Here is a 14,586-nt window from a genome sequence, read left to right as displayed (position 1 = left end):
TAATTATATGCTAAGGCTGCTCAACCGCTCTCTATGATGTGCAATGACCACCAAGGGGCAGATGCTCTGACCGGTAGGTTAGCTTGCTGCTGGGATCCAGCCAATTGGGACTGAGCAAGGCAGGCCAGACACACCCTGGAGCCCTCTCAAGGTCCCTCCATAGCTGGCCAACCTCTGGGTCCCTCCCCGGTCTCAATTGTGCACCAGTGGGGTCCCTCAGCCTGGCCTGTGCCCTCTCACAATCCAGGAATCCTTGGGGGATGTTGGAGAGTCGGTTTTGGCCCGATGGCAGAACGACTGGTCACTATGATGAGCACTGACCACCAGGGGGCAGATGCTCAGTTCAGGAGAGCACTGCTCAGCCAGAAGCCGGACTCATGGCTGGTGAGTGCAGCGGTGGTGGCGGGAGCTTCTCCTGCCTCTGCGACAGCACTAAGGCTGTCCGACTGCTGATAGTCCAGGGGGGTCCCGGACTGTGAGAGGGTGCAGTCTAGGCTGAGGGCCCCCACCCCCCACCCCCATCTCAGTGCACAAATTTCATGCACTGGGCCTCTAGTTTCAACATAAAAGGAAAAAAAGGTAAATATGCTTTTTGACTTAGCATTTTTGGAGATCGTCCTAAGTGCTTTTTTTCTTCTTCTGTATCTTTTTCAATTTTGTCTAAAGTTCTCTCTCTCTCAGTCTCTCTTGCCAGAACTATTTCAAGTAAATCCTATTTCAAAACTATATGGCAAAACCAGGGACTATTGTAATATAATTTTAGGAATGATATGAAGAAACCTAAATGGGTACACAGCACAATGGATCTCCCATTGAATAAGATACATTATTCTGCAGTATTATTAATTAAGTGAAAACAGTCTCATTTGTTATTAATGCTAAGTTTCTCATATCAGACATGTGTGTTCAGTTATTTTCAATAGTGAAAAATACTCCAAGTCATCTACCCTTTCTTGTTCAATGCAATTCATACCCTTCAGCATACCAAAGGAATCCAGTTTTTAAATGGTTTTTAAAATAACAATGTACTTATAAACCAAAAATGTCCAATTTTTTTCTGGGACATTAAGTGACTTTGATGGTTTTTAAATAACCTTTAAGAATGTGTTAATAACACTAATTTCTAGAAGTTCTTAATTTGAAGGCAGTATCTCCAATATAGGAACTACTTTTTCAGGCCAATAACTATATATCCAGTGTAACAGATAATGATATATATTATACTTCAATATCAACTAGTGTGTACGAATGGCCTAAAAACCTTAGTCGAGCTTCTGAAATTGCTTAAAGACCATGACCTTGTTTCACAAATGAAATTACACAGCATCACATAATGAATCCAATTTATCAAAGAGTTTAAGGATAAGTGTGTTTGCAAGTGTATAAAATAGGCACCTGGGAAATAATGCAAAACTATAATTCAGTTCCAAATCCCCATGTCTTCAAATTCCTTTTATATATGCACTTGATTTACTGGCTATAAGTAACTCTTGTTACCTAGGGTTTTATAAAGCAGAGCTTTATGCAAGTATTTTGTGCAAATACATTTTTGGTAATCTCATTTAAATCTAATCTAATGTGAATCAATGTGACCAAATTCCCAGGACGCATCAGTGATTTTGCTACATTTCAAATCCTGGGACTCTGCTTATAAGATATGCAGTTGTTTCTGGCAATCCACAACATCTCTTTTTCAAAAAGTCATTTACAGATATAAACATAATGAAATACGAAATATAAAGAATATGGAGAATAAAGTGCATAAGAAAAAGAAAAATAATCAATTATAATCTCACAAGCTTATATGCCTAAATTCCATTCATCTTTTTCTGACGCTTACTTTTAGATACTTATGATGAAATGCATCTACAAATGTATATTATACTTTCCTTGTTCAACCAGCATATATACATATTTTAGTGGCTATATGATATTCCAATTTATGGAAGTAGCTTTTGTTACTCAACCAGGGCTCTAATATTGGACTTTCGGATTTTGCTTTTTTTTTTTTTTTTTTTTACAGTAAAATACAAAGAATATTACATATTTGGCATATATCTTTTTCGGTATTTTTATTACTGAAATTTTATTAATTGAAGTAGAATTACTGGGCCAAAGGCTATGAACACTTTTAAAGCTCTTAATTCATATTGTCAAATCATGTCCCCAAATAATGGTAAAAATTTGTATTCCCACTAGTAAAATACAAGAAATTCTATTTTACTGCACATTTGCTAGCATTTAGCATTATTATATCTTTAACACACTATATAATTTTGTAAGTAAGCCTTTTAAATTTTTAAATTTGTGTTGAGGAAACATCTGATTTCTAAGACTTCTTACACAAACAACTAATAGCCAGGTAAACAATTTAGAAAACTTTTGATTAAATATCCAATGGAAAATTAAACATTCTAAGAATGATAAAGTCAAGAAAAATCTAAATTAAAATTGCAAGTAAACAAAACCTCCAAGATGTATTACTTAAGCACAATGGGAAATGAAATTAAATTAGGAATAGCCCAATCAGTTAGTCAAAGACATTAATTGGACTTTATAAATAAAGTTTGAACTCTATTAGAAGTTCCACTTCTTACCTGTCAGTCTTTCTCTTAATTATGATTTCATTATTTCTCTCATATACAGTATAAAACTGGATTCTTTTCCTACTACAATTTTGAATTTCCTTTAACAGGTGAATTGAATTCATTTACATTGTTATCCCTGATTTATGACGATCCCTGATGCATACATCTCATTTATTGTTTTAATTTACCACATTTTTTGTTCTTTCTTTATTGTTCCTGCTCGGTCCTTAAAAATCTTATTTTGAATTTATGCATTCAATTTTTATGTGTGTAGTCAGTCTTATCTGTAAAGTCTAATGCAGGTAGTATTATTGTTCTTTCCTTGAACAAGATATGGAATTAGAAAATTGTAACTCAGTCACACCTTCCCATATTCTGTGCTACTATTATCTATAATTTAATTTCATCTTATCTTCAAATTCCCCTTTATTAGGTTCTCCCTTTTTAAAAATAATCAGTTTTTATAGTTTGGTAATTTACTAATGAGAGTTTGTGAGTAGTAGGCCCTCTTTTTTTTTTTTTTTTTAATTGATTTCAGAGAGGAAGGGAGAGGGAGACAGAGATAGAAACATCAAGGATGAGAGAGAATCATTGATCAGTTGCCCCTACACGCCCCCTACTGTGGACCCAGCCTGCAACCCAGGCATGTGACCTTGACCAGAATCGAATCTGGGACCTTTTAGTCCTCTGGCTGACATTCTATCCATTGAGCCAGACTGGCTAAGGCAAGCCCTCCTGATTGTTCGAAGATATTTTCAATTTCACTCCCTTGCATAGTAAATTGTGGTTATCCTCATTTTATCCTCCGTGGGTTTTAGCTTCCCTTTTATATAATCACTCACTTTATATTTCCCCCCTGTATTCTGAGAAGTTTCATGAGCTCTACATTTCATTTTACTAATTTTCTCTCTAACTTTATCTAAAGCTTTCTCTAATTTGATCTGATTTTTAATCTATTGAGTTGTAACTTTTAATCATGTTTATAATTGTAGAGTTTCCACTTGATTTCTTTCCTAAATCTGACTGCCCTTTTTACAATAGCCTATTCTTCCATTTGTGCTTATATTCCTTTTAAAATACAGTTTTTGTTTTTATTTATTTTATAGTCTCATTCAGATTGCCCTAGGAATCCATGTTACGAGAGTGCTAACTCACCCATACATTATGTTGCGGACTCTCCTTTAAGCAGACTGTTCCCTTGGGTGACATGAAACTTTGTATTATAAGCTCATTTTCCAGATGGAGCTATTTTTATCATAGACCAATGCACTTGGGTTGTGGAAAGAACTCTAAAGAATGGCTTGCTTTGTGCCCAGCCAGTGTTGCTCAGTGGTTGAGTGTCGCCCTATGAACCAGGAGGTCACAGTTCGATTCCTGGTCAGGTCACATGCCCCGGTTGCAGGTTTGATCCCCAGTGCGGGGCATGCAGGAGGTAGCCGATCAATCAATGATTCTCTCTCATCATTGATGTTTCTATCTCTCTCTCCCTCTCCCTTCCACTATGAAATATATATATATATATATGGGCTTGCTGTTTGCTCTGCTGGTACCTCAGAAGTTTTACCAAATATGTAAATTACACATCTTTTAGTTTTGGCCCCCTGTACTTAGACTCCATTCCAAAGCTGGGTGTAGGACTGTGGTTTTACTATAGGTTTTATTTATTTTTCTTTTCGCTGCCATGAATTTTCCTGTGGCTTCCCTAGGTTGGTGGGTAAATATTTTTTAGTTATTTTTCATGGAAGGAGCTGCCATTTATGAAACCCAGCTTTATGCAGGGTTCTTGCTTTCAGCTCCTGGCCTCAGGCTCTTGCGAATTCAGGGCTTCCACCTCTGTGCCAAAACTGAAGCCCTCACTCCCAACCCCGCATCCATGCCCAATGAGGGTATAGCTTTCATCCCACAGCCATGTTCAAGGCCCTCTTGGTTATTCCCGGGTCTACTCAGAACATTACTTCTCTAGCTTTTAGTTCCTGCTTCATTTCTAGCACTTGGGGAATCCCCCGTCTTTCTCTTGAACTTGATTCTCTCTCTCTCTCTCTCTTTCTCTCTCTCTCTCTCTCTCCCCCCCTCCATTTCTCTTTCTCTCCTTCCCTCCCTCCAACACACACACAGATGCACATACACCATATGTATGTAAGTCTTTTAGGTTTTAATATGTTATCCAAGATTTCTACATATCTGAGTAAAAGGTGTTTGTAAGTTTATAATATGGGAGATAAATAAGAAAGCAATGTGTCTGAATACAACTGTTTTGAACAAATTAGTGAATAAGCATTGACAGTGATATTTTCCATATATTCTACATTGTATTGCTTTTGACTACCACTTTGGCTTTTAAAATATACTACACTAGGTTACCTAGGTAACTCTGAACTCTACTGACATCCATTATGAATTCTGAATTTGCCCTACCCAGCAGCTTATCTATATTTGACAATATCAAGTGAATTCAGAGGTTGTATTGCGCACTTGGCTCCATGGTAAATAGGCTAGCTTTATTTTGAGATAATATTGCAATTCTGATGAAGAACTATTTATTCATGCACTGAAGACACTAATTCTCCTGAAGTAAATAGACATTAAATGATAATTCCTAGCCGTCAATTGCAACTCTCTGTCTGTCTTTTCTACTCCCATACTTTTTCTTAATACAGGCCTGTCCTTCTTACAAGCTTAGTACTTTCACTGTGAGAAAACCTTTTGTTTTCCAAAAGAAAGGCAAAGAGCAATAATAATTCTTTGCAAGAATTTGGCAACAACATTATGTCAGAAACACCCAGTTTACTGGTAAACAGAAACTATTGCTTTCACTGTAAAATATTATAATTACACAGTGCAGCAATATTTCTGTGCTTTTTATCAGGGAGGAAATCAATAATATAGACTACAGTTCTCTGTTGCACTAGAATAGACATAGAAGGCAGATGAAAAAGAGTTTATTGACTTAATGGGGGCTGTTACTATAGCAAAGCAAAACTGTAAAAGAAAATAGATTTTTAACTGATTTTAATCCAAACACCCAAATGTTTCAGTCTAATAAGAGATTTGATAAAAAATAAACAGAAACAAACAACACCAACCAAAAAACTCTCTTGTAGCTTCATTCCCTTTCCTTATTTACATACACACTTCATGCCATCATTATTGGCAAGCATCCAATCATAAGAAAAAATCCCATTAATGCTGGAAGAAATAAGCTAGGCGTTAAGGGAATGCTATGTCTGAAAGTATTAATTAGAATATCTCATGTTTGTATCTGAAAAATGTCATAATTTAGAATGTGCCATTTTGTGTAACTAATAAAAGGCCCAGTGTTCTGTCTTGCGGCTTTGTATTCCTTGTTAAATAGGTTGCTTTGGGAAATTTTAAATATGCACAGTGGAAGCAGCAGGCAATTAAATCACCCAGAGTTGAAATATAATATTGAGACAGGGAGAGAGGGAGGAAAGAAGAAGTGAGGGAGAGGGAGAGGGAGAGGGAGAGGGAGAGGGAGGGAGGGAGAGAGAGAGACAGAGAGAGAGAGAGAGAGAGAGAGAGAGAGAGAGAGAGAGAGAAACAACCTCAAATTTTGCTGTGTTTGATCACATGAATCAGTTTGTCAAATACTAAAGAATAATATATCATTAAAATGCTAAAAGAAGAACTCGTGTGACATATGTTTTTACTTTAATCCTCACTCAAACCATGCCTAGAGGAACAAATCCTGCATGTCTGGATAAATGGTTAGTAAAACAGCTGTGTTACTTCCATGCTGCATTTTGGGTACAAACTTAGTGAGATGCAGTCCCCAAATCATAACCAGAAGCTGTGCTTTTTACATATAGCAGCAGCCCACTTTCAAAGAATGTAACCTACCGTGGACAGAGAAATAAAAGGCCTATTGGATTTTTATTCTGTGTCAGCAATATAATTACATATTTACTAGTATTTTAAGTAAGGTTTCTTTTTAAAAGGTCCCTGTGGGTATTGATTCTGGAAGGTAAACAGAATATCATAAAAATGGTAAAAATAAATTATTTTATTCGTAAAAACTTCTATACAGATATATTTGGTTGTTTTGATTCTATAAGCAATGTGTAATGTATTCTAAGAAATGTCAACATTTGTCTTCCATTGGTTTAAGATATAAAGATATCACATTGTTTGATCTATTCCTCTGTATAGGTGTACATGCAGAACAAATCTTAGTATCTTAATTCATGGTCATGAAAGAGGTGGTAAATTTTGTATATATAAAGGCTCCTTAATAAAAAGGTAAGACTTTGTAGGTATGGAAATCAAACAACCATCTCATTAAGAAAACCTAAGGAATGAAGCCATGAGAAATGGTGACAATTTAGCTTAAAGCACCCATTGTATTCGTACGCCAACCTTCTATGCCTATTTTAAAAATGTTTTATTAACATTGTTTCCTTTCAAAAAACATAATTTCTAACAAAACCCAGCATTTTCAAGGAGCTGTGAAGATGTTCCCATTAAGTATGTGTAAATTGGTAAATCTACCTGCAGAAATGTTTCCTGTCTATATATATATATGACATATCCAAGGGACCTTAGTTCAGTCACAGCCGTGGGTTAGGAATAAATAGCTTGTGTGTTGGACGCCATGTGACTGTGAGGAGGTTAGGGTGCCCTTGGTGCACTCTCACAAAACTGAGTAGTGGTCCTGGGTCTGGAAAGAATGGCAGTCCCTGCCTGGAAATGTGAGCAAATCACACTCTGTCACTTGTCAACTGGGCACAGTTATTCCCTTTGGTTCCTGGGAGTCTACCTTTTCCAATTTGGGGAGATAACTAGTATATTGGTATATTATTGAAGTTTTTGTTGTTGAAATAATTTTTCATTTCTCATATTTCCTGCCAACAATTCCAAGTGGTTAAATCTCACATCTCCCCGGTGTGTCCTCGGCTGACACAGACTTACTCTGCATGCAGAGCCCATCAGTGCAGTTCTTGGATTGCAAGACCAGACCATCGCAGTCCTTGCCTCCGTTCTTGGGGGCGGGCGCCGTGCACTCCCTCCTGCGCCAGTGCGTGCACTCCGTCCCACAAGTAGACCACTTGCTCCAGGAGGTCCACCTGCCATCCACTGCCACAGAGAAAACCCAGCGTCAGGCCAAAGGGACAGGAGCTTTGAGGGCAGAGGGGAGCTGAGCCCAAGTATACAGCAAACACACAAGCTGAAGAAAATGCCCCCGTGGCGTACTGGATCTCTCTCAGCTGCGGAAGTGGACCATGCTCTGCGCACACCTGCTGAGCTCTGTGAGCTCTCCTGTGAGCTGTGTGACTGCTTCCTCAGGGACACGCAAGGGAGGCTTAAAGGGACACACAGGACCAGAATTGCCACCAAAGCTGTATGAAAGTAAGTCATGGTGCTGCCCCTTTCTCTATCAAATGGTAAACTTCTGGATTTTGTGTTGAAAATTAGGGGGCTTCTTTTTGGACCCCAAATTCCTTTATGCATAGTGTCATATGAGGGGTACAGTTAATTTGTGTGGGAGAAATGGTTGGTTGAGTTGGGAGGAAATCTACCTATGTACCCACTCTTCCATCCATTCATCTATCCATCCATGTATCATGCATCAATATCTATCTATCTATCTATCTATCTATCTATCTATCTATCTATCTATCATCTATCGATATCCTATATGCCTCTTTTATTTTTTCATCTGGGCTAATTGATTCTCTTGAGATCTTCAATGCTTTCTTAAAAAGACAATTTTCCATTTATTATTTGATGATTCCAGTCCATTATTTTATGATGTATACATTTCTATTTTTATTAAAAATATATGTAGTCGCCGAAACTGGTTTGGCTCAGTGGATAGAGCGTCGGCCTGCGGACTGAAAGGTCCCAGGTTAGATTCCGGTCAGGGGCATGTACCTGGGTTGCGGGCACATCTTCAGTAGGAGATGTGCAGGAGGCAGCTGATCGATGTTTCTCTCTCATCGATGTTTCTAACTCTCTATCTCTCTCCCTTCCTCTCTGTAAAAAATCAATAAAATATATTTAAAAAAATATATATGTAGTCATTTTTAATTTTCTGCCATGATTTGGTAATTTAGAATTGACTCACTTTCTTCCTATTTTTGGTGGCTGGCTTGGCAGTAATTTCAATGATAATGAACTGAGATATCTCTATTTTAAAAACAATTTCCATTCCTAATTTTAAAAATATGTAGTAAATTTATTGAACATCTAATATACATAGAATCTTATACCTGCATATTGATAGAAATTATATAAATTTTAATAGTTTATGATATGATTTTACATTCAAATTGTGTAAATATATTATGCATATGTATAGAGATATAAACATGCCCACATGAAAAAATGATGAAAGCATTAATACTTTAATGGTACAGAGCTGCCTATATAAACAGCTCCCAGCTATCTGAAGAAAAGGCATTTGCTTTGACCTAGAGCCTTAGATCCTAGACCATTCCAAATTACACACTCACACATTTCTATTTCACTCAAAAAGCTCAGTGCATTTTTAATTGTGGGAGTCAACATGTAGGTAAAATATTTAAGAGTACAAGATAGAATCCTGAAATTGTAAACCTAGCTGGGTGTCAAAATTTGTTCCATAAATAAAAGCTCTCAAAGGGTAGGTTGCTATTTTGATATTTGGAAATCAACACAGAAATATAAAATATAGATTATGTTTTTATTTCAGTTCACTTCTTCAGCCCATCTCTCAGAAAGTTTGTACTAAAGGATAAACCAAACAAAAACTAGGCAAAATAAAGGGAAGCAAAAAGACTGTATTGAAACAATGAAATTGACAATATAATAGCTACCTCGATGGAGTGCACTAAATTTATGGATTATTTCAAAATAACTCTAGCTAAACTTTTCAACTTATTGATTAGAGCTTAGGGAGTTTTGGTTTTAGTGGGTGTTAACTTCAGTTACCTGGGGATAAGAGCAGGTGACAATATAAAATAGCACAGAGAGATGCTCAGAGCCACCGGATGCAATCTGGGCATAGGTACTACTGCACATAACTCACAAAACAGGTGGCCAACCTGTACACATAATGAAGTGCTGACTGCGTTGTATTTTCAAAATCCATTAGCTCATGTGTCTCAAAGCTTAGACTTCCTTTTCATTCAGTCCAAATGTTTTATTTGCTCTTGCCCAGAAACTGACACCAAATATCAAATATTTCCGACTAAACATTATCTGGGTTTTAGTTCCAATTAGTTCCCATGGCTTTCTGGAGATCAAGGGTTTTTTTTTCTTTCTTTCTAAAATGTGTGGTTTTCAGTGGTGCTCAAATCTCTTGAATTACAGAACCTGCAATCTTGGCTCCAGCAGTTTTGTTTAGTAATAGAGAGGGATTCTGTTGACGCGTGTTTACTCTCCTGTTTTATATGATTTTTCATGGCTCGGTAATAAAGTTAAGTACTCTTTTGGGGGAAAATATTTGATTTCCCAGCAATGTAAGCATCGAATGGGATGATGCATTTAAATAATGTTTATGGCACATGCAGGTCAAGGAGAAGGCTTGTGTAGATCCCTTAAATGCATCTCTGGGATGGGAGGAGACAGTTGGAACGAGAGCGCTGGTTTATTTACCTGGGCACAACGTGGTGCAGGCTATTTTCTGCACGCTCTGCCCTTCGCAGAAGGCACCACCGTTGAGGGGTGCTGGGTTGGTGCAGGTCCTCGTGCGCTTCTGAAACCCCCGTCCACAGCGGCTATTACACACAGACCACTCTGTCCAGGTGGACCAGCCACCGTTTACTGGGAGGAGGTAAAGAATAACATGTGGGTTACATGTTTGTGCACGCACACACAGACGCACAAACCACACACCACACATCGACACAAACTTATTCCCCAAGGGATCATAAAAAAATCTAAAATTCAAAGCTAGAAGAGACCGTGGACTTCATATCATTCAAAGTTTCATCACGAAGTCAAAGAATCTAAGCACAGAGATTAAAAAAAAAGCAGAAACAAAAATGAATTACCAATGTTTACTCACCTGCTCAGAAAAGCAAATAGGATTGTGTTCTCCTTTCCTTGGCTATTGTTCTTTTTAAAACAAAATACATCCCCTTACCTAGTCAAGCTCTAAAAACTACTTTTGACGGCTAATCTCAAATAATAAATGTTCACATCCTTATGCCAAGGCTGTAAGTGGATCTGAAACATGGGAGCTGAGTAAGATCATTCCGTCTTGTCTTAATACCAGATGATTGATTACTTTTCTTTAGCATATACAAACTGTGCAACTTTTCGTCAGTTTCATTAAGGAACCACTGAACCTGGTCAAAAAAATAAAATCTTATATTGCTGGATTTTTTTACTAATTGAGTAGCCATGTGACTGAATTGGCGACTAGTTGATGTAATTGAAATGAACACCTATTTTGTATATGAGAGCTAATTATGGTGTTCGATGGAGATGTCACCATAGATGAGATTGTGAAGCCTACACTCTTACACTTTGCTCATTACCTACCTCGGAGATCTTACTCTGGAAAACACTCCTCGCTATGAATGCCTTGATGGAGCATGGAAAGCAAGTTCCAGGAAGTTCAAGTTGCTCTGATGTGTAGGGGGACATGTCAGCGCCAGTTTACCTGGGGTTTTGCAATCACTGGACTGAGCCAAGGTTCACAGAAGAGGCAACAGACTGCTTTAAGCATCTTCTCTCCAAATTCGCTCTGTATCCTGGTGGCCCAGGGCAGGGAGAGAGGAGGGCTCAGGAAAGCAGCTGGCACGTAGGCAGATTTCCTTCATTTTCTTATAAACTGACTGACAAAGGACTAGGAATTTCCAAGACCAGTCTTCCCATGAGCATCAGGGAAGCAGTGAAACCTCACTGTCCACGTGAGCAGCAGGAAGAGACCAGCCATGAGGATTGCCAAGGGGCCGCTCATCTGATGTTTTAAAATCAAAATGACACCTGCACTTCGACATGAACTAGATTGAGACCCCAAAAGCTCACTCACCATAGACGATGACAGTTGCTGTGGTGCTTTTCCTCTTGGCAACAATGTTTTTGGCGACGCATGTATAGTTTGCGGTATCTGAGAGGCGGGCCTGCTTGATGATGAGGTTGTGATCAATAGTAATATAAAAATTCCGATCTTCAACTGGGTCAATTATGTCTTCATTTTTCAACCATTCCACCTAAAGAGGCACAAGACAAATAGATAATTTCCCCGTATGTATCCCCAGACGGCTGCCTGTCCTAACTTGGGTTTTGCAACATGTATAACATTGCCCTGAGCTCTGAACTTCTGCAAACAGGGAGGAAGTAACTTTGGGAGGTCATGTGAAGTATTGCTCACCTGCCAGGCATGCTGATTCTGTCTGTGCTGCGGTATTCTCAAATGTCAATGAACCCGCGGGGAAATGCAGTGTTCAAATTGTTTTCACTTTGCCCTGCAGGCAGGAACAGGGAAGGTGCCCCTGCCAAGTTCCGAACCCAATCAAAGATAATAGGCTATGCATTTCCAACTGAACTCACACCTTTTGCTATTTGATTTGTTTACTTGTGGCCACCAACCTGCAGCTTTTCCCGGGGGGAGAGTGTAAGAACGACGTGAAAAGCTGGAGAGCAGCTCCCACATGTTGCTCTAATAAAAGAACATTTGGATGATTTCCGCGTAGCCCTTCCTGAAACATATGGACTAGATTTCCCTGAAAATGCATTCACTTTAAAATGCTGTAAACACATACTTGGAGATGCATCTGAGCCAAAATAGTTGGGGGAGGGGGGGGGGCGGGGGGAAAGATTTTCTACCAACTCTCAATATAATTCAAATAGCAGGGAAGTCATACCCAAATCTCTCCCTTTGTGTATCACTAGCAGCAAATCTTTGGCTTAAGGTTTGCTTCTGGGGAAACCTGATGGCAGACACGACTGTCCAAAACTAGTAAACTGATCAATTTTCTATGCAATTAATACCAACTGAGCAACCGAGATGTTATCCCTGCAGAATGAAAAGAGGGAGATGCATGTGTATAAGCGGCCCTATGAGGGAGAAACCATTTCTTGTCCTGTAAATCGCTTCTTTTCCAACCCCTCTCCCTCATGCACAGGTTTTTCCATAAAGGAAAACAACATTGATATTTACCACATTTCAACATCCCTTTAGCATTAGTGGGCATGTGAATGCAGGTAACCTTCAGGGGTAGGGAGTCAACAGTGTTGCCATTTTCAAAATCTTAAGCAGCTTCTCTAGTACCACAGGCGGTCTGGAAATTAATCTCTCAGTCTGTCAGTGGGCTTGACAATGCAAAGCTCTAAATTAAATCTAACCCCGGGACTCTAAGATAATGCTCCTCTAATCCATAGAAGAGAGGCCACAATTTAAAGAGAAAAACAAAAACCAACAACAATCCTGAAAAAAAAATGTGAGAAAGTAGATAAGAGCAACTCTTTGTAATAATGTACATTGTGAAGTAGTTAACCATTCTTGGTATTGACAGTAATGGATGTGAGAATGAGAACAGAACCCATTAAAACAGTGGAGCTTTAAAACATGCCTTTTGCCCTCACATACAGACTGCACGTTCAGTCAGGGCCATCCTTGGAGATGCATATTTGATCAGATGCTCATACTTACTTGACCTGGATGTCCTCACCTTTGGCCTGTGTGTGTGGTAATGTGATCTTGCTAGAAGTGCAAGGGGAAAGTAGCAAAAGTCACAGTGTCAGAAATCGACTTGACAGTCATTGAAAGCTGACATGGACATCTTAATCTAATCATTACCTAGCTTATCTATGCATTTTAGGACCTATACCTGCGACTGTGTTCTAAAGAGCAGCCATCAGGCTCCTGGGCGCTTTGTCTGGAAGTGCCTAGGGGTTCCCCGCTCCCCCACACTTCCCTCCCCAATTTCCCCCTCCACAATGTCTTACAGAGTGTGGAAAAAGCCTTAGGAAATTGGCTAATCCCAGTTGGAATCTGAGCTGTTACTCTCTAGAGTTCTCCTTGCAGGGTTACGCTGAAACTATCTCCTTGAGCCTCCACCTGAATGCACATTTTTTTCTGGTATTCTCCTTTTCTCTCCTGCTTGCTCCACCTCTGAGGCTCTCCTGGAAGTGCACCCATAAAAATCACTTGCATTCAGCCCTAGCCGGTTTGGCTCAGTGGATAGAGTGTCAGCCTGTGGACTGAAGAGTCCCAGGTTCGATTCCAGCCAAGGGCACATGCCTGGGTTGCTGCTCAATTCCCATTGGGGGGTGTGCAGAAGGCACCAATCAATGATAATCTCTCATCATTGATGTTTCTATCTCTCTCTCTCCTTCTCTCTTCCTCTCTGAAATCAATAAAGAAATATTTTGAAAAAACTTAAAAATTAAAACAAACAAACAAAACCATTTTCATTTAAATCTTTGCCTCATGATTTGCTTCTGGAGAACCTGCCCTAAGTCTTGACTATTCAAAACCATGGTTTCTTCTATGCATGTAATATCCGTTAACAACAGTATCATTATCCTGGTCAGAAACAACATCAAGAATCCCAAGGGATATTGCGAGCCACTTTTTATTTGAAGAGTTTATTACATGGGGGAAAGAGCTCAATTGGAATAGTTGACAAGAGATTTAAAAAGACTTACATGATTATTGGGTATATGGCCTTTACTTTCTTATACAGTACATGGCTGCCTTTTCCTTTCTTACCAACCTTGGAGAGGGGATTATGGCCTGAGCCCTGAGGATCCCTAAGGAGCCCCAGTATTGCTGGGGGGCACTGCCCTCCTCCCTGAACTCTGACTTTAACCAGAGAGGCTCCTCTTTGATCTGTTTTCCACACTGGCTCATTTGTATGCCTTTGTCTGAAGAAACGAAGGGTTGTACTGCTAGAAAATACCTGTAGAAATGAAGAGGGGAGCCCAGGACTTCTCCAGCTGCGAATAAGACCCTCCCTCTCCGTTCTGCACATTGCAGTACTCCCAGTCATGCCACATGTCCTGCTTTGAGGCCACCGTCTGCACGAGGAGCTCAGGACCAGTCTAA

At 39.2% G+C, this 14,586-nt stretch overlaps 1 protein-coding gene across 2 annotated transcripts in view; it reads right to left on the bottom strand.

Annotated features, from left to right (window-relative positions):
• The window catches only part of UNC5C (unc-5 netrin receptor C), a 369,634-nt gene that overhangs the window by 59,149 nt on the left and 295,899 nt on the right, over window positions 1-14,586 (bottom strand). For both annotated transcript variants that reach the window (XM_059665102.1, XM_059665093.1), the window contains exons 5-7: window positions 11,566-11,746; window positions 10,182-10,349; window positions 7,515-7,679 (exon numbers count right to left, since the gene is read on the bottom strand). In XM_059665102.1, the coding sequence (XP_059521085.1) occupies window positions 7,515-7,679; window positions 10,182-10,349; window positions 11,566-11,746 (514 nt within the window). The remainder of the gene's footprint in view (window positions 1-7,514; window positions 7,680-10,181; window positions 10,350-11,565; window positions 11,747-14,586) is intronic.

This window comes from Myotis daubentonii, chromosome 1 (genome assembly GCF_963259705.1).
Source record: "Myotis daubentonii chromosome 1, mMyoDau2.1, whole genome shotgun sequence".
Classification (NCBI taxonomy): domain Eukaryota; kingdom Metazoa; phylum Chordata; class Mammalia; order Chiroptera; family Vespertilionidae; genus Myotis; species Myotis daubentonii.
Note: the sequence above shows the minus strand (reverse complement) of the source record. Positions and strands in the feature narration are given on the sequence as shown.